General features: G+C 51.5%; 1 protein-coding gene across 2 annotated transcripts; it reads right to left on the reverse strand.

Moving 5' to 3' along the window:
* Positions 1-16262: 16262 nt before the first annotated feature.
* On the reverse strand, positions 16263-24540 carry Reep2 (receptor accessory protein 2). 2 transcript variants are annotated; one of them, XM_032885785.1, is made up of 8 exons: positions 24341-24540; positions 22580-22652; positions 22208-22284; positions 17665-17785; positions 17360-17473; positions 17081-17222; positions 16857-16987; positions 16263-16775 (listed from the first exon to the last, which is right to left on the reverse strand). In XM_032885785.1, exons 1-8 carry the CDS (start codon positions 24370-24372, stop codon positions 16707-16709), a joined length of 759 nt encoding a protein of 252 aa, XP_032741676.1. In that variant the 5' UTR covers positions 24373-24540; the 3' UTR covers positions 16263-16706. The 2 variants fall into 2 exon arrangements, with proteins under 2 accessions (XP_032741676.1, XP_032741675.1); XM_032885784.1 differs by having other exon boundaries at positions 17081-17228.
* Positions 24541-26103: the final 1563 nt, after the last annotated feature.

Genomic DNA, 26103 nt, shown 5'->3' on the forward strand with positions numbered 1-26103 from the left:
GCGCCTCCACCCTGCGACCGGCTCCGGCACCCTGAGCGCTCAGGCTCCTGGAAAGCCTAGTATTGGAACAGCGGCAGTGGCCTCCCGGGCTAGGCTCCTGGAGTTCCCAGCTTGCCCCCGCCCCAACCCCCTTTCGCCCCTCCTCCCAGAGCCGGAAGCGTCAGGGCCATATTGGGCCACTCCATATAAGGCGCTGCCCAAATAAGGTCTGTTCCGGCGGGGGATCCTTCCTGCTCCTTATATGGTGTTTCCGGGTCGGCGCACCCACCCTCCCCCTCCTTGGTTCCCAACCCGGAGCCTGAACGCGCGCGGGAGTCGGGGACGCCCGCGTGGGGAGGGCGCCAGGCGCGTAGAGCTGAGCGCTCGGCGGCTCCGACGGCCCCCGGGTGCGAGCTGGGCTGGGGAAGCCCAGGCCCGGCGCGGGGGCGAGGGCGAGTCAGGCCGGGGTTCTACAGCCGTCATCCTGGGCTCGCCCGCCCACCTCGGGGACCGTGGGAGCGAGCCTGCGGAGAGGAGGAGCGGCTGGGCGGGCTGGGGCAGAGGCCGCCCAGGAGAGGCGGGGCCCTGACCCGAGCCTCTATTAATGACAGGGTCACTTTCCAGGTGTCACCGGGAAAACTGAGGCCAAGACTTTTGGCTACTAGTTCTTGGGACACTGCCTAGGGAGCAGCCGGGCGCATACTCGGCCACCAGTCAGTAGGTTGCGGGTGTTAGAGTCTGGGGCTCCCAGTGCGCCACCCAGAATCGAAAGACTATTCCCTCCGCCCTGCGGTTGAGGAACCCACCTTTGGGGACCTGGATTGCGGAACCCTGATTGCCCTAGGACAGTCCTGAGTCCCCTCCAGGCTCTGTTGGTTCTTGTGATGGTTGGGCACTTCCTGGCTTTTATCCAGTCCAGGGACTGGTCGGACGGACCCTGCCCTGTCCTAAAGAGGGGGACTTTGCTTTGGGCAGTCTGGTGACCCCAGGCTTGCGATGCGGAGGACGTGCTTACAGCTCGGTGCTGCCCTCTGGAGGTCTCGGGTTGTATTCCGGGGGCCCCAGGCGCGGCGGGCTCTTCCGTCGCCTCCACGTCCCTCCTCCCTTTCTGGGCTGGGCGCCGAGCCAGGCCAGGAGAGCCTTAGACGCAGTGAGGGAGAACTGAGCAGGCGCAGCGGCCTGGGCCTTCCCCGCAGTCCCGAGGGAACCGCCACTGCCAAGGCGCCCCGAATTCAGGGTAACACTTCCTTCACAGAGCCAGGCCAAGGGCAGGGAACGGAGCTGGGGTGGGGTGGGGTGATGGCGGAGCGATCCCGCTAGTCTCCCGGGACCCTGACGCAAGCAGTGAATGAAACCCTATCTCGGAAGCAACCCAAAGGGAGAAGGGATTCCAGAAAGGGAAGGCTCTTGTTTCCAACTTTGAATCCGAGGAAGGTGCTGTTATTTTAATTTAATTTTTTATCTAAAAAGAAAGCAAATAGTGCCCTGTGGAAGGAGAGTGAGAGACAGAAGAAGGAAGATCAGGGTCATCAGGGTTAGCGGGGGGGGATGGGAGGAAGGTTTCTCTTGTGCTTCCCTCCCCCGTCCCCCCTCCCCCACCCTTTTATTTAAAAAGGAGAAGAAAAGAAAAAAAGCTTAAAGGAATCCAGAAATGAACCAGGGTTCCCTTATATTTGAGTTCAGCATTCTAAGTTCTTTGAGTGTTACTAATTTAGGAGATATTAATGTGCCTTTCCATAGCCCCCTAACCAGGACACGCAGGGCCAGGTGCTTCCTGTGTGAGAATGCCCATTTGCCACTCTGGTGGGATTCTCTGACCAAACCTTCTGTGTCTCACCTACTCTAGTTGACAACTAAGGCTACGGTCACCTGTTTTAATGAGGAAGGGTCCTTAGTTCAGATGGACATTTACAAAGCCTGTTACCTGTGACTACCAAATGCAGAGTTTGTGTTGCAGTTACTAAGCACTGACTAAACAAGGTGGGGGTATCGATACTTCTGCCCACCCAACCTCCACTCAGCCTTCAAGAAAACCCAAATGGGGCTGGGAAACTCAGCTGACAGCTTTGTGAACCAGCCCTGTGTTGGTAATACCAATACTTAGGAAGTTCAGGTAAGAGGTTCAGGGCCATCCTTGGCCACTTAGCACTTTTAAAGGCAGCCTGGGCTATGTGAAATACCATCCTTTTTAAAAAGAGAAAAGGAAACAACAAATTCCAAAACAACAAAAAGGTTGGGGTTGGGGATTTAGCTCAGCGGTAGAGCGCTTGCCTAGCAAGCACAAGGCCCTGGGTTCGGTCCCCAGCTCCGAAAAAAAAAGTTGTGCAGAGAGAGACAGCAACCCAGCTCTAACACAAAAGACACTGTCCCTAACAGCCCATCCGTATCCCTTTAAAAAGAAAATCATTCTTTTCTGTGTATAAGAGTTTATGTGTATGCATGTGCCCATGGAGTCTAAAAGCAGGCATCAGATCTCCTGAATCTGTGCTTACAGAAGGTTGTGAGGCTTTCTGTGGTTGCTGGGAACCAAACCAGGGTCCTCTCTGCAGGGCTGCCTGTGCTCTTCACCACTAACCACCTGTCTCCCCAGCCCTAATTTGTATCCTAGTCCGTTGCAGTAGAACATTTTTTCTTTTGCCTAGAGCAGAACATTTTCTTTCCTTTTTAAAATTTATTTATTTTATGAATATGAGTACACTGTAGCTGTGTCTTCAGACACACTAGAAGAGGGTATACAGATCCCATTACAGATGGTTGTGAGCCACCATGTGGTTGCTGGGAATTGAACTCAGGACCTCGGGAAGAGCAGATGGCTCTAACTGCTGAGCCATCTCTCCAGCTTGAGTAGAGCATTTTCAGCCTCGATGCACAGCGGAATCACCTGTCGCGCTCTGGCCCAGAGAGCTGTTACGGAGCAATAGACTCATGGACGCAAAAAAGGCAACTCAGTCAAGGGTCTTTGTCCTAGCTCTAGGGCCTTTCTTAGGCTCTGAAAGAACAGCACCATGCCTCCTCATTGGGGGTTGGTCTGGTGATGCTATGTATTCAACTGCTGAATTCTGTACCCCAAGATCTGGTTGCTCAAGAGGAGCCTGATCCCAGCTTTTGTTGTGCAAATCTTGCTCCCCAATTTAAAACTATTTGACAAAGTTGCTGATGGCCATTACTGGGTAGAGTAAAGGTAGGCTGGGCTTCAGAGGTCGGGAGGTGGGAGGGGTCTGCAGGTAGGGAACACAGGTAAGAGGAGGGAGAAGCAGGGCGTGGCCGACGGTGAGGATCCAGCACAGACAGGACCACTGATAGGCAAATGACTTGGGGAATGCAGAATAGTTTAGGGGTAATTGCCCCGTAACTGCTAAAGTGGTTCAAATAAATCCATAGGTCTCTGTCTCGATTATTGGGGGCTGGCCAGGTCCTATTAAGAACTAATAGAGTTATTAATATCATATTCATACCCCCGTGCCAGGATGAAGAAGCTGCCCCATGAATCTAAGGTGTCCATGAACTCAGTGCACAAGTCCACCTGAGGTGCCTGAGGTGTCTGCATGCGTGCATCGTCTGTGTACCCAGCACCTGTTATTTTTGAATATTCCTCAGTTAGCAATTTCTTTTGAGGCGCTACCGTCACTCCTGAGGTTGTGGGGAAGATAACCCCACCCTAAAATCTAAGTGTAGATCTGTAACCCAGGCCTGGCCATCCATATAGGACCCTCTGAGCTAGGAGCATTCTGTTTCCTGTAGTGACTACTTTGGGATGGGCACATGACCCAAACCAAGTCAGTAAAGACTGCTTCTGGGACTTCCTCTTGAGCTCTTGAGAAAGTTCCAAAGCCACTGGAGCGTGATCCCGGTGTCTGCTTTGCTCTCAGGATTGGCGAGCCTGCTTGAGATTGAAGCCAGTGGAAGGAAATCAGAGAAGAGAGATTTTCATACCCAGAGTTGGCTTTGGGATTCAGTCTGGGCTCCTCATTTATGCAAGTCAGTGGCTCCCCTTCTCAGCCTTCCTGTTACTGGTGCCACAAGAGATTCTGATTATCACCCCCTTCTCGACCAAGTTCCACGATTCTGTGAGGAGCTGCTGTGGTCAGGTCTATGGTGGAGGTGCCCCACCCCCTCTGAGGAGCTCACTGTTGGGTAGAAACGAGCCTGGATTGTTTTTTATAAGCAAATTAAGAACAAGAAGAAAGCAGTCCCTTAGCTGCCTGTGGCGGCGGCAGCAGCAGGGGAGTTACCAGGCCAAAGGTACTGAGAGGAGCGATAACGTGGTGATTCTAGCACCTGGCACAGTTCAGGTTCCTAGCCTGGACTAAAGACTGTCTCAGAAAAGCAAAACAAGACTTTAAAAGGAGAAGGAGGGTCCAAGGAGTTAGGTCGACAGACAATGGGAAGATTGGAGGAGGAAGAACATGGAGGACTGCACTTTGCAGTGAGAGTGAGGGTCGTCTGGCCTCCACTGGCAGTTGGGTGGCCTGAAGGACCCACATCTAACCTGCTGGTGACAATGACACTGGGAAATGAGAACACGGCCCAAGGCAGAGAGGCTGGCCACCACAAATACAGAAAGGTTCATTTTACCAAATAAATGTTTTTCTTTTTCCTTTTGTTTGTTTGTTTTTAGGAGGGGTCTCACGTGTCATCAATGCTGGCTGAAAACTTGTGATCCTCCAGTCCCACACAGCCTTCTTGGTATTAGCTGAATCTGTTCTTAAAAAAACATTTGGGTGAGCATGCTGGTTCACGTGGTTAGTCCCATCATGGAGGAGACAGACAAGAAGGAAGGTCTCTGAGTGTGAGCCCAGCCTGGTCTGCACACTGAGCACCAGCCCAGCCAGAGCAATGGTGGGGTAGTGAGAACCAACCCCCCTCTTTCTGTCTATCTCTCTCAACATAATAATAATAATAATAATAATAATAATAATGATAATAATAATAATAGTAATAGTAGTAATTAATAAGAAGCTGGGACAGAAAGAGCACCGTGAGTTGTGGGCCAGCCTGGGCTACAGAATTCAGACTGTTTCAAACAAACAAAAATTCATTCTGCATAGAAGGTGGCTCAGGGCAGGAGGGCAAGCCTCGGGAAGAGAGACAACCTAGCAAAGAGCTCAGGAGGAACAGGGGAAGGAACATGATTGGTCCAAAACCTCAAGCTAAGACATAGGCCAAGAATGCCCAGTGCTTAACTGCACCCATCCATCTGCCCACTGTAGTTCTTTGCTTGGCTTCATGGGTCATAGACAAAAAGGCCTCTTGACCCTGCCCAGTCTCCTTGGTATAAGCTACTGGAAGGCAGATTCTGCCCAGCCAGGAACAGTGAAGGCCTGCCACACTCTTAGAGAGGGGTGTGTTGCTGGCCCGACTTCTCAGCGGCAAGGCTTGGAGCATCTGAGCTATCCCCACCCTTAGCAGATCTGTCCTATAGCTGATGGCACATCGTCAGGGGGACAATGATGACACTGGGAAAAATTGGTTCCTGAGGCCTACAAAAGGCAGACTTCATGGGTCTTCTGGGAAAAATTGGTTCCTGAGGCCTACAAAAGGCAGACTTCATGGGTCTTCAGGGATGCTGGGCCCCAAGGAATCCTCACGGATGATCTGAGAGTCTAGAATCTTGCGGGCCAGGTGACAAATGCCAGAAGTAAGGAGGAGGCAGAGGAGAGGGAGAACCGCTACTGAGTCTCCACTAGAGAGCAAGGGCAATGGGCCATCTTGACTCTACTTAACCTGAGGCCAGGCGAGCTGCAGCGCCCAGAGGAAAGCAAGCCCCCTTTCCATCCATCACCACTTCCTCCTCCCAGAGCTAGGTTGCGTCAGCACCCACATGTGCTGCTCAGGCTGTGGTTTGCTGCTTCTGTGGCTAGCCTAGAGCTCAGGAAGTGACTCTCTCTTGGGTTCTGTCTAGGTTGCCCGTCACACTTTCCGATGGCTGAGGGGCCCCAACGGAAACCTAGACAACTTGGCCTGGAATGTTTCTGGGTACAGCTTTGCTCCCAACCCATAGAGGACTATGAGAGATGAGAAGAGGCCACACATAAGGTGGGAAAGAAGTTGGGGACGAATAGGGAGTCTTGGGAAAAGATAGGTTCCTGAGAGAGGATTATCCTAGAGTGTGGAGGTGCAAAACCACCCCCTCTTTGATAACACTGAGACCTAGGCTAGGTGGGGAGGGCCACACAGAATGGTGCTGATGCCTGAAGCAGATCGAATAGTGGTCTGAGAGGGTCTCTTATGGTCTGAGGTAGTGTTGCTCAGTGGTACTTTCCTAGTATGTTTGACACCGCAGGTTAAATGCCCACCAACACACACACACACACACCACACACACACACACACACACACACATCTATACACATCTACACACACACACCTACACACACACACACACACACACACACACACACACACACACACACACACACACACACACACACACACACACACACACACACACACACACACACACCAACACACACACACACACACACCCACACACACACACACACCCACCCACCAACACACACACACACACACCATTCATCCAGGCCTTGTAGAAGAAAGGAGACCATGGGGAATTTGGCACTGGGTACAGGTTGCCTAAGGCAGTTGTGGTCTGGGTGGCTTGAATGAAAGTCCTCAGAGCCCTACAGAGAGTTGAGCCAGTCAGAGTTAGGTTAGGCTTAAAATGGAAGCAACCCAGGCACACGGAGTTGGAGGAGGTGCTACAGTCTACCTTCGGGAGGTCTGTAAAGGGAGGAGGCAGCTGACTAGACAGACTGTCAGGCTCTTTCCTGCCGCGGGTTGCCCTGCAGAGGCTGAGAAAGAGGCTGCAGTCCTTGGACCTCCGATCTTCACTGTACAGCCCTCTCCTGGATCAGAAGCTGCGAGGACACTGGGCTCAGAGGACAACCCATCCTGTGGTGTTGTCTCTGCTCTCCCCACCCCCAGCTGTGTGTGCAGCGAAGCCGGCTGCAGAAATCTCTGGAAGCTCCCTGGGCAGGAGAGGGAGGGGAATGTTACATAAGAGCCCGAGTGATGCGCAGGAAGGGGAAAGCAGCCTTTAGATTCAAAAGGCAGTGTTTCTACCCAGCCCAGAAAGGCAGGAATAGAAACGGGTTATTTCTGGCCCCTCACCACCGCCCAGCGCCAGGCTGCTCAGCTCCTTGGTGGGTAAGCTTGCATTCTGCAGACCTGCCAGGAGGGGAAAGGAAGGAGGAGCAGGCACCTTCTGGGGTTACCTGATTCAGAAATGTCCCCGGCTACCCCACTCTAAAAAACCCGAGAATGCAAAAAAGCGGTAGTGTCAGGGTGCTGGCTTCCTCCGGCATTTCTTAATCTCTGGAAGCGTCTCTTTTCCCACGCTCACCTCCTCCCAGCGCACATTTACTCGGTGACAGGCTTTGGGCTCAGTGCTTCTAAGCCTCTGCCCATCCTCACAATGCCTTATGAGGTGGGTCTTTTTCTCAGCCTCGTTTCATTGATGGGGAACAATGCACAGAGAGGGCAGATAACTTGTTCAAGGTCACAGAGCTGGAGAGAAGTGGAACCAGGATTCAATTCAAAATGGTCCAGCTTTAGAACCCTTTGCCTAAACCTTGGCTTGTCTCATGATCATGTTCTCTGGGATCTCTAGCTTTCTCTATGCAGTTCCTGGGTAAGTCAGAAATAGAAGACAGACAGACAAACAGATCACTTCTATTCATGTCATATTTACTGACCAAACATCTCTGCTCTACGATATAAAAAGAGCAAGGAGACTCCTCCTACCCTGCTGTTTCTGCTTCTGCACAGCCCAGAGGAGACAGATATGCAAAGAAGGAAGAACAAGCCGGATGTGGTGGCCCAGGCCTACAATCCTAGCACTTGGGAGGTCTAGACAGGAGGGTCAGGAGCTCAAGGTCACCCTCAACTACATAGGGAATTTAAAGGTCGTCTGGAAAACTCAGAAATCAGTTTCCCTCCAACCCAGGTGCAGAAGGGCCTCACTCACGGTAGTGCAGTACACATGCCTTGACATCCACATGCCTTGGGACATCCAGCTTTCTTTTGCTGACTCAAAATTATAAAAGAATGAAAAGAGAAAAGAACCATGGAGGCAGCATGACATCATCTCTCACGGCAGCACTATGACATCATCTCTCACGGCAGCACTATGACATCATCTCTCACGGCAGCACTATGACATCATCTCTCACGGCAGCACTATGACATCATCTCTCACGGGGAAACACAGCTTAGTCCTTGATCGAGCTCCCATCTCCTCACGAACACCCTAGCCAGTCAGAGAGCCAAGTCGCCATTTGTAAAAACCACAGGAAACAGGAGGATGTGATGACACCCATCCAAAATCCCAGTGCTAGGGAGGCAGAGGCCAGAGGGTCTGTAGGCTGATGTCATTATGTGGGAAGGCAGGTACAGGATAGAGCAAGATCTGTCATTGGATGAGATGGAAGGATGGGTGGGAGAAAAGTTTTAGAAAAGAGAGAGGGGCTGGAGTGAGAGAAGGAGCTGGGAGAACATGGCGGCAGATGATAAGATTCTTCTCTGCACATAGATACGGATTATTATGACTATTTTTAAGGGATGGGTGTGTGCAGGATTTTGTGCTGTCGAGACGGGCAGATTATATCTTATCAATTGGATCAGAGGTTATTGTGTGGTGTGTCCTTTCATGTGGTGACTTAACTGAGTCCACAGGAAGAGAGCCTTGAGAGGTGGTCTCTGTATGAAACTGATATGGCAGCGACCCGCCCTGGGAACTAGATGGATTGCCGCTGGGCTCAGAGAGTAGCCATCGGCAGTGTGAGACGGGATGGAGCTTCGCAGGTGAAACGCTCTGCTGACTGAGATGAAAAATCCCGCAGATGCCATGTGGCCCTACATACGGTGCCAGCTCTAGCCTGGGATAAATGAAACTTTTTTTTTTTTTACCGCAACAAGGGTCAACCACAAATTGGAGACCAGCTTGATTTACAAAGTGAGACCCTGTGCCAAAAACAAAGCAAAACATTTAAAATAAATAAAGAAAAGAAACGGCTGATAAGCACGAGGGGCTGGGTGCGAGTCCAAGGCTCGAGTCCAAGGGCTGGACTGGGCGTCTGTATGTGTGTTCGTCTGTACGTCTGTATGTCTGTATGAGGCAGCTGTTTCTGGGGTTCCCACAGGCAATATCCACTCCAAGGCCAAAAGACATCGCAGAAAATGGATAACCAAAGTCCTGAGAGCCAGCTTAACTCATAGGACTATCTACTCTTCTTGACATGGTGGCAATATGATGACTGGGACACTGGGTAGATGGGGCCTGCCCTTTTCCTTTCTCCAGTCTGCTGCCTCCATATGGGAGTGCAGACTCCCTGTGTCCTCAAGATGAGCTGCACAGGGAAGTGGTGCCTCACAACAGGAGAAGAGGTGGTCACACTGACAAGGCGAGCTGCTGTCCTTAGAGGAGGGAGGGCTCTGCCTTACTCTGCACAGACAGCGTTGCTGTTGCGGAGGGGGTCTCTGGAACTTAAAGGACTCAGTTTCTCTCCAATGCAGGGACAGAGGGACAGCATGGTGGCATGCATGCCTTGAAGTCGACATTGAACTCAGGGTAAAATGTTTACTTAAATAGAATACATGAGGTCCTGTAATTATTAATGCTGTCAAAAAATTGATTGTCTGGGAAGCAGAGGCAAGCAGATCTTTGTAAGTTCAAGTCCAATCTGGTCCACATAGTGAGTTCTAGGACAGCCAGGGTTGTGTAGAGAGACCCTGTCTCAAAAAAAGCTGTGAGAAAATACTGTGTAGTTAAATTTTACCATCTAAACCTCTTTATTTATGTATAATCCAGGGAATTAATTACATTCCATATCAACTATCCACTTTCAGAATTGCTGAATCCTTCCAGACAGAAAGTCTATACCTGTTAAACAACGACTCTGTCCCCTTCTCCCACCCCTGTGGCCTCTCTCTATTAACTCCTTTTGGAGTTTCATGTAAGGCTAGCACACCCACTATAGTCTTCGGTGTCTGATTTATTTCTCTTGGCATGATGTTCTCATGAACTGGTGTTTTTCCCTTTCTTTTATGTTTTTCCAGGCAGGGTTTGTGTGTGTGTGTGTGTGTGTGTGTGTGTGTGTGTGTGTGTGTGTGTGTGTGTGTGTGTGTTAAAGGCGTGTACCACTAAACCTGGCTACTCTTCCTATTGTAACTGAATTATGCACCAAGTCAAGCATATTTTGCATTTTGTGTGCGTTATCTTAACATGGGTGAAGCGTGGTTTCCATTTAAATATTTGTTTATGTGCATTGGTGTTTTGTTTGCATGAATGTCTGTGTGAGGAGATCCGGTCTCCTGTTAACTGGAGTTACAGACAGCTGTGAGCTGCCGTTTGGTTGCTGGGAATTGAACCCCGTCCTCTGGAAGGGGAGTCAGTGCTCTTAACCAGTGAGCCACCTCTCTAGGCCCTAAATATTATTCTATTTTATGTGTGTGAATGATTTGCCTGCATGTATGTCCTTGTACCTTGTATGTGTGTCGTACCTGTGGAGGTCAGAAGAGAACATCTCAGATGCGTGGAGGTGGGATTTCAAATAGCTCTGAAGCACCATGCGAGTGGTAAGAATCGAACTGGCAACCCCTCCAAGAACAGCAGGTGCTTTTGAGCACTGAGCTCTCTCTCTAGATCCCCATTTTCTGACTACAGTGAATAAAGCTGCTGAAAAGCTTGGCAAGCACTGTGGATGTAGAATTTTAATTATTTTATCCTGTGGCGATAGCCAGTCGCACGAGCGTGCGTCTCCCTGGACAGGCTTTGTGATACTGTGGTTTGGTTTTCTTGACACCGTCTCACTACACAGCTCGGCCTAGACTTGCGCACATGATACTCCTGCTTCTAACGGCTGAGCACCGTCACAGGCGTGCACTGCCACACACGCTGTTCTTTCTGGAAAGCCTTTGTACAAAGCCTGCTCCCCAAGCCGTGCCCACATACAGCTGTGTGGGCTGGCGTAGGACAGGACTTGGGTCTGTCCGTGGCAGGGTGGCTCTCTTTAGGAGTGAGTTGACAAGGCCCGGTGTGTCCTTCCCCTGGGCCTGGGCTCAGTATGTTTCTCACTATCTCCGAGCCCAGCCCCAGCCTGCTTTCCCTGGTAACATCCATGCTGTCTCACTTTTTCTCTCCTAGGCTAAATATGGAGTGTGAAACTGCTCTTCTTCCCAATTTAGCATCTGAACTAAAGCGAGAACTGGATGTGGCTGGTTTGCTGACTCCCATCTGTGTGTGAGAAAGGGCTCCCAGTCTGATGGGGGAGTGGACTGGGAAACAGGCACTAAGGGCATGGGCTGATGACAACAGCAGGTGTGTGGCAGGACAGGTGTGATGGGACCTGGAGAGGACACCTGGCAGCTCGTAGGTGACAATGCCGCCTGAGCTGAGCCGTGTGCCCCTGTAGGACTGGCCCAGTGGTGTGAGAGCCAAGACGCTTGGGCAGAAGGAAGCGTCAGGCAATGATTTGAGTTTCTGCTGAGTACAAAGCCAGGAGCGTGGGGCATGAGTTGGTCCAGGAGCTTCCTCAGTCTCCAATTCTCCTCTCTCTTCCTCTTTTTACCCTCCATGCTGCAGAATAAAGCAGGCGAGAGTGAGCTGGGCCAGAGACATCTGATTGCATGATCACTTTTGCTGTGTTTGCCTGTGTTGTTTTGTTGTTAGTGTCCTGTGAGGCCCTGCCTGGCAAGGGACACATGTAGGCTCACATCCTCTACAAGAACAACATGTTCTCTTAGGCACCGAGGTCTCTCTGGACCCTTATGTGTCCTGGAGCTTGGAGTGACTGCGTCTAGTTCCTGAGGGCTGTCATTACAGGTGATTTCTCCCATGCCCCGCACATGACCACCTTCTGCGTAAGCCACTCAGAAAGTGGACCCGGCAGCCCCACAGTGGGCATGGAGCAGGAGGAGCTGGAGGACATCATGGGAAATCAGTTAGGAAGGGTCTTTGCTTTAGCCACACCGTCCTTCTCAGGAGGGGAGGAGCTGAGCTATTTTTCTCACATCTCTTCCTTGTACTGGTTGAAACTGAGTCATGATTTTGGTTCAGAGTGGATCGGGTGGAAATCTTGGCCAAAGAAAACCCTTCGTTGGTAATGTGAAAAGACTATCTGGAGGGTCATGGCCCTGCCAGACACAGCTAAGGGATGCTGGTGTAAAACGCTCCATCAATATTTCAAACAACATTATTTATTGATCAGTTATCTGGGACAAAAGGAGAAGGTAGCTCATCAGGGATACGGGCCTGCCGGGGTGAGTTTGGGCAAGAGGTCAGAGAAAGGTAGGCCATTGAGGAAGATTCTCTCTACCTTGCCAGCCCCTGCAAGAATTCTTGGGGATTCGGGGGTGGGGTTTGGGGTTTTGTTCTCTCTTCCAACTCCACACTATTCTCGATGAACAGATAGGAAAAGTCTGTAAAGTTAGGGAAGCCTGGAGCAGGCCTGAGCTGCCACTGGGGCCAGGTCCAGGGGTGTATCAACTCTAGGACATCTTTCCCCACGACCCCAGTTCTGCCCCCTTATCCCACCCCCAAACCCACTTTAGTAGATGTCTCTTAGATGCTACTTTGGAAGCCCAGGTTAGGTCCCCCCTGAAGGAAGCCTGGCATTTTCCCTGCAGATTCCTTCCCAGACAAGAACAGATTCTCTGAAATCTGTGAGGTGCACACAGACTGGGCTCGAACAGAGATTACCGGAGAACCTACAGCTATCCTTTCTACCCTCAAAAATGTTTTCCTCCTTTAGTCTCTCATTCCAGGGAGTATGAGGCATTCTGGTCTCCAGAGTGAGTGAGCCATTGGAGCGATTGTGCTCTGCTGGAGGATAGAATTCACATCGGGAGGGAGCTGCGCCACCTAGTGGGCCTTTAACGTCTTGCAGGTAGAGCTCGCACAGCCGCCACCTCCAAGACACAAATGGAAGCCGCTGTCCAGCTCTCAGGACTGCCTCCAGATGACCTTTTCTTCCTCAAGCTAGGCATGAGACCTCGAACCAAAAGAAATCAACTATGGCGTTTGGGACGGAAACGGTCATGCACTAGCTGAAGTTTAAGTTAGTAGGAAAGCCAGCAAGGGTTTTGGACTCGGAAACAGATTGTTCCTGTCATCCAGAATGCTGCAGATACAGGGACCACTGTTTAGGGTCCTCCCTCTGATCTCTATTAGCTTCCCAGCAGGCTGAGCAAGGCTGAACTTAGCTCTGCTAATCACGGTAGATCTGGCACAGGCTAGAGGGAGCTGCTGGCTTTCCTCTGACGTCAGGGCCTGGAAATCCCATTTTAAGCAGGTTCTTGGGAGGTTGGAACACCCACAAAAAGGGAGGAGAAGCCAGATGAAGCAGCTTCAGGCCTGAGGCCATTATAGTCTGGAACACAGGCCTGGAGCGTTGCCTAATATACTCAGGAGAACTGGGCACGTGACATGGCACTAAACCCTATTCCTAAAGCTAATAATACTTCTCTGAGAACCCCTTCAGTGCCCTCCACCTAGCTCTAACAGAGGTCTTTTCCCTCTAGTCAGAGAAGATCTGAAGCAGAGGAGAGAGGTGAACCTAGGGTCTGAGTGAACAGCACCGGCCAACCTTCTAAAAGGTTTGCAGCCATTCTCTTTATCACCCTCCTTCTCTCCTCTCCTCCCATGAACCACAGGGGGCAGACCCTGCGCCTAGAGTTCTGGAAGCCTGAATGTTTCCATGGCAACAGAACAAGGAGCTTGGAAGTCTGAACATACTCCTTTTGACACAAAAACCCCCGATGTATGTGTAGAGAATGTCCGTTCAGAATCTGGTAGTGGTCTCCTAGCCACAAGTGCAGGCGAATGTGCGTGTGTGTGTGTGTGTGTGTGTGTGTGTGTGTGTCTGTGTGTCTGTGTGTGTGTGTTACATAGAACATGGAATGCCTAAGGTGTTTGACTGACTCTATGATAAGTGCTAACATAGTACTACAGCGTTTTACTTCCTGGGAATCTTTTTTTTTTTCGGAGCTGGGGACCGAACCCAGGGCCTTGCGCTTCCTAGGCAAGCGCTCTACCACTGAGCTAAATCCCCAACCCCACTTCCTGGGAATCTTAAGGGAAGAATGAGTCTCTTCCTCTCCTTTTCAATTAAAATAGCCAAATTCCTCAAGGGCTGTGCTAGACTTTATGTCCACTTGACATAGGCTAGATTTCCTGAGAAGAGGAAATCTTCAGGAATTGTCTCCTCCAGATAGGCAAGCCTGTGCTGTAGTTCCCTAATTGTTGACAGACCTGGGTGAGCTCAGTTCCTGTGGCCAGTGATGCTCTGGGAAGCACTGCAGTATCCCCTCTTAGAGGCAGAAATGGACGGAACAAGCCAGCGAGCGGTGCTCCTCCATGGCCTCTGCCTCCAGACTCCTGCCTTGGGTTCTGTACCTTCCCTCAGTGATGGAGTGTGACCAGAGCTGCATGATGAAATAAACCCTTCCTCCCCCGTGTCTTTTGCTCATGGTGTTCATCTGGAAGGAATGCCTTCAGAGGGCCACCTGACTAGAGGACTCCAGGGTGGGCAAAGGATCCTTGTATATTTTACATATTTTTATATTACAGATTTTATATATTTATTCATGTATATATCTATTTCTGAGACAGGGTTTCCCTGTGTAGCCCTGGCTGTCCTGGAACTCACTCTGTAGACCAGGCTGGCCTTGAACTCAGATCTGCCTGCCTCTGCCTTCTGTGTTGGGATTAAAGGCATTCTTTTTTTTTTTTTTAAGATTTATTTATTTATTTTATTTATATAAGTACACTGTAGCTGTCTTCAGACACACCAGAAGAGGGCATCGGATCCGATTACAGATGGTTGTGAGCCACCATGTGGGTGCTGGGAATTGAACTCAGGACCTCTGGAAGAGCAGTCAGTGCTCTTTAACTGTTGAGCCATCTCTCCAGCCCGATTAAAGGCATTCTTGCTCCACCACCCAAAAGTGGTCTCTTCTAAGCTCACATCTCAGTTCTGGAAGTTCTGGAAGTTGGCTCCAGTGTGGTAGGCATACTTGCCCTGATGCAGGGAGGGGTCTATTGTGCCTGGGAAACGCCCACCTTAGGGACTGGAGGCTGCTGCTTTCCTCACTTCCACCATGTTTTCCTGAGATGTTGCTGTTTCTCTGCTCCCTTTCCCCTCTCCGCTGCGCTGTCATCCGAGACTCCTCCTCCTGGGTTCCGGCCCTCCAGAGCCACTTCCCCAAAGAGCCTATATGTCTCACAGACTCCTCTTCTCCCAGCACTTTTCGGGTTCCATGCTAAAACACCTCTGGTTCTAGGCTTTGGTGTCCTGTCTCTTCAAACCTTCCTCGAGTCTTCTCTCTCCCCGCCCACTCCAGCAGCCCTGGGCTTTCTGCCCCATCTTTAGCTCTGTTCACTAGCCTCCTACCCCACCCCACCCCCTGGGCATCTAATTGGGATCCCATCCCTAAAATTTACATCTGACAATTTCCATGGGCTACTAAAGGAGGTCTTGGGACATAATTCTGGGGTGTAAAACAACTTGTGGGGGTGAGGACCTTTAAACAATTCTTCCCAGATAGATCAAGTCTGGGTTCCATCTGGCTCTTTTCTGTCCTCCCCATGGCTAGCTTTTGCTTCCCACATATTGGCTTGGTCAAGAACAACACAGAGGCCACAATAGAGGAGGTGTCAGAGCTTCGTTTATTGGCTCATCCAGTGCCAAGGTCCAGTGGGCACCATGAAATTGGGAGCCTCAGCTCCTGCATTTCTTTCCCTTCACAGGTTCCACTTGGCCCCACTGAGGCTGGCGGAACCGGGGCCAGGGGTTGGCTCTGACAGGGGTTTGCTTGGCACAGGAAGGGGACCCCGTGGCAAGGTGGGATGGGTCCCCTTTACAGGAGAGGAAAGAAGCCAGCTTGGCAGGGCCTCTGCGGTGGAGCCTAGGAGTAGAGGAGTCCAACCTGTGGGCATGAATGTGTGAAAGGGATCAAGGGTGGAAGGGTAGGGAGAGGCCCCTTGGAGCCTTTCTGTCAAGGGCTTGAGTCCTGAGGTTCAGAGACCAACATGGGTGGGTAAAGAGGAAGAAAGACCAGGGCTGAAGTAGGGAGGAGGCGACCCCTTTCACCCAACCTCCCCAGCACGCACAGCCTCGGAATCTCACCTTTTTGTAGAATGCACAGCCCTACCAGCTGCAGCACTGGCAAGGCCATGCTGGGTATTGAAAACTCGTGTCTCCACTCAGAGCTGTGCCCTCGAAAACACCCTCCTCCCAGACCCGCTCCTCCCAGACCCGCTCCTCCCAGACCCGCTCCTCCCAGACCCGCTCCTCCCAGACCCGCTCCGTTTCTTCCCCTTCTCAAGGCCCCCTCCCTGGTCTTTCTAAATGGTGACCACTACTCCCATTCAAAGGAGAGAGGTGGGGGGCAGGTCAGGCCTCAGAGAAGGGATGGCCATGGTCAGCAAGGCACTGGACGGGCAGGGCGGGACTAGAGCAGCAAGAGCAGTGCTGGCCACAGAGCCTCCACCTCAAGGGCTTAGTCATCACGTCTGTCCTCAACCTCCTCTTTGCCAAGCCCCCTCCAGAGGAGTGTTCATGGGATGGGGGTACTGGAAACAGCCATCTAGGGGTTTGCGGGTCTGAAACACTTGGGGCTAGTGGCCCACTGTCGGAGGGGCCAGGGCTGCAGCTCTTCTCAGTGCTTGTTTTGTCCTACAGATGGAGGGGTGGGGGGAGCTGAAGTTCTCAAGCTGAGTCACCCCCTCCAGGACTCTTCTTCTTGGGCCTGGTCTTGAGCGTCTTGGAAGCCGGTGGCTAGGTAGAGTGGACAACAGGGTTCAGTTTGTTCCCACTGCCATCGTCCCCGCCTCCCCAGGCCACGGCCTGTATTCTCACCTCAGCTTTGGGTACTTTCTTGATGGGTTTGGTCCTCTTGGGTGCCTTGTCTCCCAGGTCATCTTCTGAGGTCTCTGTCCGGGGATCTGCCTGGCTCGAGCTTGACCTTAGACTCAGGGCGGGCTCATCTCCTGGTGTCAGGGGAGGAAGAGAGAATAAGGGCCCAGGGGTCCCTCTAGTCTTTAACTCTGGCCTCCTCCCCGAAGCCCAGGGCCCACTAGTACCTAAGTCCTCAATAGTGTCCAGGAGACCCACAGGGCCGGGTTGGAGGCGGCCATCCGGCCCCTGAAGCGGTAAGGCATCCTCGTCTCGAATGAGAGTCAGGTCCTGCATGCTGAAACTCCGGAGCTTTTCTGACAGCACCCCCTGGCCCTAGGGTCGCCACCACGCACCAAGAGAGCAGGAGGAAGGGGCGGGGTGGAGACAGAGGTTACCATGGTGTGGGGACAAGACATGAGATGAACAGGGTGGGGCCCGGGAGTTTGGGCCCATCCCCATCTCACCTTGGCAGCAGCCGTGACGGCAGCATTGGCAGCCAGGTTCAGGCCCCTCTTGCCTACCCTCATCATGGTCTCATAGCTCTTGTCTCGGGCTTGCGTGATGTATTCGTCGATCTCCTAGGGGGACGAGAGACCAAGAGGCGAGGCTGCAGGCAAGTTACCTCTGCTCACAACTGAGCAAAGACACTGCCCGCCCCAGGGAGCTAGGCTCTGCCAGGTTACTGCAGGCCACCCATAGGAAGTATTTGTGTGTGGACGCATGGGGCTGTGTACGCTGGGCCAGGCTGGCAAGAGCTGAAGGGGCAAACCTTTTCCTTGTTGGACAGTGTTGGATGCACGAACTTGCGGTAGAGAACGCTGGAGCCCTTGGTGTAAGGGGACAGCAGCCATATCACAAAAGCAATCTTGAGCTCAAAGTAGAAGGGGAACCTGTTGGGCGGACAGAGGTGAGCGCAGAGCTTGAGAAGGAAGGATTTAGCAACATAAACCCTGGACAGCTCCCACCCCTTAAGTGGTCTGGGGCCATGTGGTTTCCAGGAGGGAAGGGGGTGGGGGCTAGGAACGCTAAACTGAGACTCAGGTAGAAAGTAAGAAGTGACCCCATTTGGGGTCCATGCCTACAATCCCACTGTGGGAGCCTGATCACAGATTTGTGCCACTCTAGACTACCTAATACCATATCTCAAAACACCACAGAACAAGCATGGAGTGCATCTCTGAATCTCAGGTGCCTGGGAAGTAGAAGCAGGAGGATCAGGAGTTCAAAGTCATCTTCAGCTACACAAGGAGTTCAGGGCCAGCCTGGGGAGCACAAGACATTTTAAAAAAAACAAAACAAAGCAGAAGGGGATCCCAGGAGGAATTCCCAAGCAAGCAGCTCCCCTTGTCCCATCAAGTCCTAGCACCTCTTCCTTCCAACTCCTCTGGGCTGACCTCCAAGGTAACCTAGGTTCCCACCCTCCTTCCATGAAAAGCACCAGGATAGAGTCTGGGTCTTGATCCTGCTGCCATAATGCCCCTCACTCAGTTCCGCCCAGTATTGGCCTCAGACATGCTGGGCAAGCTTGCTCCCGTTGTTATCCCTGGTCTGCGGACATTTTATTTTTCACTGAGTTGCTTAGGCAGGTCTTGAACTTGTAATCCTCCTCCCTGGGCCAAGAGGCTGTGTTCACTACTGTGCACAACCCGTGGCATAAACTATCATGCTTGGTTTGTGTGTGTGCTTGCTTGTGCATGTGTGCGTCCGTGTACGTGTGCAGTGTGTTCGTGAGTACAGAGGTCAGCCCTGGGGACTCTTGTCTCTCTGCCATGGAGCTAGCAATCCCCAGTAGGTCAGCTGGCCCTGCTTCCCACCGATGGGATCACAAGTGCTCGCCATCATGCTTTCTGAACGTGGTCTCTGAGGACTGAGGTTGAGGAGGCCTCATGCTTGCACAGCAAGTGCTCTACCCACCCAGCCATCTCTCTGGGCCTTTGATATTTTCTAGTTAAAATGTTTTCTTCAAATCAGGCATGGTAGCGCATGACGTTAGTACTTCCCAGTGCTTGGGAGGCAGAGGCAGGTGGATCTCTGAGTTCCAGGACAGCCAGGGCTACACAGAAAACCTGTCTTGAAAAACCAAATAAGATAATTTCTTTTTCCCTTCAGATGTAGTCTGTGTTGGTCACCCTAGCCTTGGCCTTCTGGAGTCAGCAGCAGGCAGGCGACTCCTCTGACTACACCCCATTTCCCACAGGACCTCATGCTGGGGCCACAACCTTTCTCACCTTCCACATCCTCCGAAGCCCTCATCAAAGGGCTCCTCTTCACCTGTGCCCAGGCAATCTAGACTTTCACCCCATTTTTTGTTTTGTTTTGTTTTTTAATTTATTTTATGTATGTGAGTACTCTGTAGCTGTCCTCAGGCACACCAGAAGAGGGCGCCAGATCCCATTACAATCATGATGGCTGTGAGCTACCATGTGGTTGCTGGGAATTGAACTCAGGACCTCTGGAAGAGCAGTCGGTGCTCTTAACCACTGAGCCACCTGTCCAGCCTTCATCCCATCGTTTAACAAAGCTCTGAATTGCCTCTCTTTTAAAAACTACAGAGCCAACACGAGGGCTTTATCTTCAAGAGAAATGATATTTTATCTCCCAATGTTTAAATTCTTGTATCTCATTTAAAAAAAAAATGTCATTTGAAGTCAAGGACAATTTTATTGGAGCTTTAAAGAAAAACAAAGACAAACAATTCCCGGGGAGGCAAGCTTTAAACTCAGCAGCTTCCTGGAAGAAAAGAATGGGAGAGAGAAGGAAGAAGGCCGCTCTACCTAAACCAATATAGAGGGCAGACACATGACTCACAAGCTGTCACACAGTGGAGAAAGAGTAAGAAAACCCAAAATGCTGGGAACGCCTAAGTATTAAGGAATGTATGTTTGGAAAAGAGATGACTCAGTGGTTAAGAGCACTGGCTGCTTTTGCAGAGGACCTGGGTTCAGTTCCCAGCACCCACATAACAGCTCACAACTCTAGCTCCAAGGGATCCGATAGCTTCTTCTGACACCAGGCACGAGGGGTGCAGACATACATGGAGGCAAAACACCCATGAACAGAAAATGAGGGTCTGGTTTGGTTTTAAAAAAAAAACAGTTGGGGCTGGAGAGATGGCTCAGCGGTTAAAGGCCCTGGGTTGGTCCTCACTCCAGAAAAAAAAAAAAAAAAACAAAAAAAAAAAAAAAAAAAAAAAAAAAAAAAGAAACAGTTGGGGCTGGAGAGATGGCTCAGCGGTTAAGAGCACCCGACTGCTCTTCCAGAGGTCATGAGTTCAATTCCCAGCAACCACATGGTGGCTCACAACCATCTGTAAAGAGATCTGATGCCCTCTTCTGGTGTATCTGAAGATAGCTACAGTGTACTTATATATAATAAATAAATAAATCTTAAAAAAAAAAAAAAAAAAAAAAAAAACAGTTGGGTTGTGGTGTACTGTACTCCTGCAGGGGAGGCTGAGGCAGGAGGATGATTGCAATTTTAAAGCCAACATGGGCTATATATTGGGTTCCATGCCAACCCAGCCAGGGATATACAGTGAAACTCTAGCTGGGAAAAAAAGAAAGAAAAAAAGAAAGAAGAGAGAACAAAAAGAAAATTATGTTTTCCTGAATTCTTAAAAGGCAAGCAGACTCAGAAAGGTTCATGGCTGGCTGTGGCCAGTAAGCTACTGCCTCTTTTAAAAACCTTAATCATGCATATAATGTGTGTGTGTGTGTGTGTGTGTGTGTGTGTGTGTGTGTGTATGTGTGTGTGTGGTGTGGTGTGTGTGTTTGTGTGTGGTATGTGGGGTGTGTGTGTGTGTGTGTGTTTGTGTGTGGTGTGTGTGTGTGTGGTGTGTGTGGGTGTGTGTGGTGTGTGGGGTGTGGGTTGTGTGTGTGGTGTGTGGTGTGTGGGGTGTGGGGTGTGGGGTGTGTGTGTGTGTGTGTGTGTGTGGTGTGTGTGTGGGGTGTGTGTGGTGTGTGTGTGGGGTGTGTGTGTGTGTGTGGTGTGTGTGTGTGTGGTGTGTGTGTGGTGTGGGTGATGTGGTATGTAGTGTGTGGTAGTGTGTGTGTGTGGTATGTGGTGTGTGTGTGTGTGGTATGTGGGGTGTGTGTGTGTGTGGTGTGGTGTGTGTGTGGGTGTGTGTGTTGTTTTGTGTTGTGTGGTGTGTGGGGTGTGTGTGTGGTGTGTGTGTGTGTATGTGGTGTGTGGGGGGTGTGTGTGTGTGGTATGTGTGTGTGTGTGTGGGGTGTGTGTGTTTGTGTGTGGTGTGTGGGGTGTGTGTGTGTGTGTGTTTGTGTGTGTGTGTGTGTGTGTGTGTGTGTGTGTGTATGTGGGGTGTGTGTGTGTGTGTGTGTGTGTGTGTGTTTGTGTGTGTATGTGTGTGTGTGTTTGTGTGTGGTATGTGGGGTGTGTGTGTGTGTGTGTGTGTATGTGTGTGTGTGGTGTGTGTGTATGTGTGTGTGGTATGTGGTGTGGTGGGCGCATGTGTGGTGTGTTTGTGTGTGGTGTGTGGGGTGTGTGTGTGTGTGTGTCGCGTGCATCTGTGGGAGGCAGAAAAGAGTATCTGGAGCTGATTCCCTCCTTCCTCTCTTACACAGCTTTCAGGGGTCAAACTCCGGTCAGCAGGCTTTGAGCTGATGCAGCAAGGGCTTTGTTGCTAAACCATCTTGCTGCCCTCTGCTCTGAGATTACCTAGCCCAGGCTGGCCTCAAAACTGCAATGATACTCCTACCTTATTGTCCCTGGGACTGGGATTACCCGTAATTCAAATCCCAATATATTTTACTCTCCGAGAGGTATTTGCTCACCCAGCCAACCTTTCTGAGCAGATTCAGACATAGTCCCCATTCCTGTATACTTTAGGCCTACCTGTGCCTGCAGTACCTCGGGAATACAAGCATTCAGTGTCAACACAACTGAACTACATGTTTGTTCACAAACGGGGGAGAAGGTTTAGGGACTGGTGACCTGTCTACTGTCACAATAAGGACTTGAGAGCACACTCGCACTCATTCACTCAGTTCCCCTGTGGCGCTGTGCCTGTCACCAGAAAGAAATGTGGCAGGTTCCATGTTGTTGGTCGTTTGAAGCAGGATAGAGAGTTCTGAAACTCGATACACAGATCTGCCTGCGTCTGCTTTCCAGGTACTGCCTGCCCCGTTTGCTATGTCTGTTCTTACTGGGCCAGCATCAGTGTGAAGAGATGAGCTGAGGGACTACTGGGAGTTGGGGTGACTCTAGCCTGGGTCCAAATCTTCTGTCTATCTGTCTGGCTAGGGAAAGGAAGAGATCTGGGCCCTGCGATGCAAGGAGGGGCCATTGTTCCTCACCAGGACAGTATTATATCCGTAAGTGTCTCCGCTGTGGTGAAGAAGGCGAAGACTATCCAGTACATCATCCATTTTACCTGAGGGACAAACGGTGGCATTAGACAGGGCTCAGGGCTGAGGAGCCACCAACACCCAAAGTCCCCAGTCTGCCAGCCCCTCACAGCAGGGCCAGTGAGGAAGACAGGACCCCGTAGCACTGTCTGCTCCATGAGAAGTCCACGTGCCAATCATGCCAGGCCAGGCTGGGGATAGGGAACGTCCCAGAAGCTCTTGCCCAGGGCATTGTTGGATATCACACTCCAGTCCCAGCTGTGACACATATATGTATCTCACCCCTCACATGTTTGTTACCCGGGGCGGTCATACACTCACATATTCCTTCACGTTTTTCGTCTTCACGGCCTTGTAGGAAGAATAGGCTGGGTACAGGGTGCCAAAGATGAGCCTAGGGAGGCAGGCATGGTTACTGGGCCATTCTTCCTCCCAGTTCTGTGCCATCCCCTGGGTGCTAAGGAGCAAGGGACGGATCTCTAAAGCATCGGTTGTCTGAGGAGCTCTGGTCAAGGATTAAAGTCAAGCCTTTGGAGTCACACACATGCGGGGGGCGGAGCCTCAGCCAGTCTGGGTGGGACCCTCTCCCTGTCCTTTGTTCATTCCCTTAGCCCCTGATGTAGAAGACCCAGAGGCTGGAGGATCCCAAGTGATCCCTCCAGTCAGGATCCTTGGCTATTCCACGGGCTTGTCATGAGAGCTGAGGGGCTGGTCACTGACATATCTTCTTCTTGGCCTAATGCCTATTCAACCCATCTGTTCACACTCTCTACCTCCTTGTCTCAGAGCGAGGCTGGGTAGGGCCAGGAGGTCCCCAAGGGAACCTCACATCACTGAACAGGGCACCCAAACTGGCAGTCAGAGAACTACTGTGGTCCTGGGACTAGAGGGGACAGGCGCGGGAGGCTCTGGAAGACACAGAAATTTCTAACTCCAATGTCAACATGGTCCAGGGTCAGGTACAGAAGACCTGGGCTTAAGACCCTACCTGAGCATCGCTCTACAGATTACAGAAAGGATGCAGGTGAGGGAGAGTCATGTATGCTCTAGGAGTTTGCCCAGACCAGAAAAGTAGCCACCCCTGAATGCTACATGGAGAGATAAGGCCTCTAGGGGTGGGAAGAGGAAACCCCAGTGGGTTGAGAGGAAACCAGGACACAAGCATGAGACAACACTCAATGGGAAGACAGGTGGGGCTCCTGGGATGCCAGTCCTGACAGAGGCTGAGGGGTAGAGCCCTAAAGTAGACGAAGGGCTGGCCCTGAAGCCAGTACCTTCAAGGGTGGTGCTGCTTTGCCAAGGAAGGGCATTCACTGCCTGTGCGGAAGCTGGATAGTGGGGTTGAATCCACAAGGCCAAATCCAGGCTTGTGTGTGTTTGTGGGAGGGAGGTATTTGTTCCTGTATCTGGGGGAGATGCCAGGGCCACAGCTCCACAATGTGACTGTTACAATGTGCCTGGAATCAAGGCCACCAAATGTTCTCCCAGTGGCTTTCGAAATCCGAGGCAGCTATGCATCCATCCAGTTACCTCCCCACTTTTGTCTTCCCAGCATGTCGGCTTCTATGCCCAGCCTTCCTTCCTGGATGCCTTAGGACAAGTGTCCTTCTCCTATCACTAGTCAGAATCAGGAGGAAGGCCTGAGAGCTTTGGGGAGGCCCTAGGGAATGGATAGTGGATCTGAGCTCCGGAATGACGAGGCCCCTGTCATATTCCCCACTCTTAATTTCTTCCTGGAGGGAAAGATCGGTCTCGTGTGCTCCTCCAGCCTAAATCTGCTCGGTGGGGGAGGGGATGTGCCCGCCTCCCCTTATAAATCAGTAGCTTCTCAGCCTCTAGGATGGGGGAGGGCGCAGGAACAAGGCAATTAAGAATAAACGGGTTTTAAAAATAATATGGGTGAGGTTCCTGGGAAACCAGGCCTGCCATGCTCCTCTTCCATCTTCGGTCCCACATCTCTGTGTCTGGGGACACCACTTAGGGACCCTGGGTTAAACCAATCCAGGCTTGAATACCGCGCCCTCCATCACCAGCCCCCTCATCCCCCACCCGGGCGAGCCCCGCCGCAGCCTCTGCACTCACACCACCAGGCGAGAGATGATCCAGGACACCATGGCGGGGCGGGACCCAGCCCGGGTGAGGATGCAGCTGCCCGAGGCCGGCGGCTGAGGCAGCAGGAGCTGCTGTTAGCAGCGGCAGCCGCCGTGGGGTCAGCGGAGCGCGGAGTTGCCGCCGTTAAAGGGGAGGTCCCTGCCGCAGCGGCGGACCGTGGGCGGTGGCGCCTCTTAAAGGGGAGGCCGCGGTGTCGGCGCGCCCCCCCAGCACCTGCTGTGCCTGGGCATGCGCCTTCACCCTCCGTGCCCAGCCTTCCTCTAAATCGCTTGTTCACTTTCCTTGAGCTTCAAGCTGGAGGCTGGAGTCCCGGCGGGTTCCCTTTTGGTTCCATCCTTTGACATCAGCTTGGGCCCACCTCCCGCCCTGCCCACATCAGGTTGAAGGTTAACTATCCCACGAGGAGTAATGGTTGCTTTGTTGCTTAACTGTGGGCCGGGCCCCTGTGCTTAGAGCTTCGCGTGTTTCATTGAATCTTCACAACTACCCTATAAGGCAGAAGTTATAATTATCCTCATAGTGAAGACGGGGTTTATTGGTTTCACTACCATGCTGATGGCCGCAAAACCATACTTAAGCTACATCCTCCAAACACCAACTGTCAAATTCTCCTCCCCGTTATAGGCTCCTTAAGGATGTCCACCTGGACGCCTGAGGCCAGGTTCGGCTGCACCTGTCCCCTCCAGTCCTCATCAAAAACTGCTAATTCCCAGTTTAACCGGATGGTTTGATCCGACTTCCGGTGGTAAATTGTGTGTGTTTGTGTGTGTGTGTATAGAGTTTAGGGAGATGTGAAGTTTTAATTCATATGGGAGGTTAGGAGAGAGGAGTGGGTCTCAAGTCAGTGGGTCTCAAGTCCAGAGACCTCAGTTCCACCCCCATCAGCAAGCACCATTGGTAGTGGATGTCCTAATTCTGAAGACATTTATATCCAGAATGTAGGCTAGGCTGCCTCCTGATTTTCAAAGCAGCCACATTGCGAAGCATCCCTCCTCCACTGTCCTCCTTCTCTGTCCCATTTTAAAGCTGCTGTATCCTGGGCCTTCGTGTTGAGATCTAATCCTTTTGGCGACCACACTGTTAACCTGTTCTACTCAGGCTGAAAGGACATGCTCTGAGTTCTGTATTTCAGAGAGTTATGATCATATTCAAACCTAGCATCCTTGAAAAGCACCAATGGTCTGTTTCTAGCCTGGTAACTATCTTTCCAGGATCAAATGCTTTGGCAGGTGTTTTCAAACAGATTTCGGAGAAGCAGCCTCTATGACCCTCCCACTCTCCTTTATAGTCTCCTTCCCAGAAGGCCTCTTTAAACCAGAATGTAGTCTGTCCTACCCAGCAAGAACACTTTAATTTTGCTTAATAAACAAAACCCCAACTGGGTCTTTCCGCCATTTCTAAAGCAACCTAGGGCCGCACACTGTAAGGCAGGAACTGCGGTTCCCACAACCTCGCCTGGAGCTCTGCAGCCAGGCTGTACATTGAGGCGCTTTTCTCTCATCCCACACCTACCCACGAGGACTCCAGTCCCTCCATTTGTTCACTGTGGGAAAACCCCTCTATCCACTCACCAGCTCACAGGGTTCTGTCCCTACTGTCTGTCTTTCTCCCAACGGAGCACCATTCAAACAGCAATGACCGGATGCAGGGCAGTAGGAAAACCTGAGATCAACTCCTACCTCCCACCCATGTGTGGTCAGGTTGGTACAGAAAGAATTTTGTCTACTCCAAAC

The sequence above is a fragment of the Rattus rattus genome, chromosome 15 (assembly GCF_011064425.1).
Source record: "Rattus rattus isolate New Zealand chromosome 15, Rrattus_CSIRO_v1, whole genome shotgun sequence".
Taxonomy (NCBI): domain Eukaryota; kingdom Metazoa; phylum Chordata; class Mammalia; order Rodentia; family Muridae; genus Rattus; species Rattus rattus.

Excerpts from the sequence above, each read along its gene's own strand:
- Reep2 (XM_032885784.1), bottom strand. The coding sequence starts at position 24,372 with ATGGTGTCCTGGATCATCTCTCGCCTGGTGGT. Across the intron at positions 22,285-22,579 it reads CGAAAAACGTGAAGGAATAT|GTAAAATGGATGATGTACTG; the intron begins GTGAGTGTATGA and ends TTTGTCCCTCAG. Across the intron at positions 17,229-17,359 it reads CCGTCACGGCTGCTGCCAAG|GGCCAGGGGGTGCTGTCAGA; the intron begins GTGAGATGGGGA and ends TGGCGACCCTAG.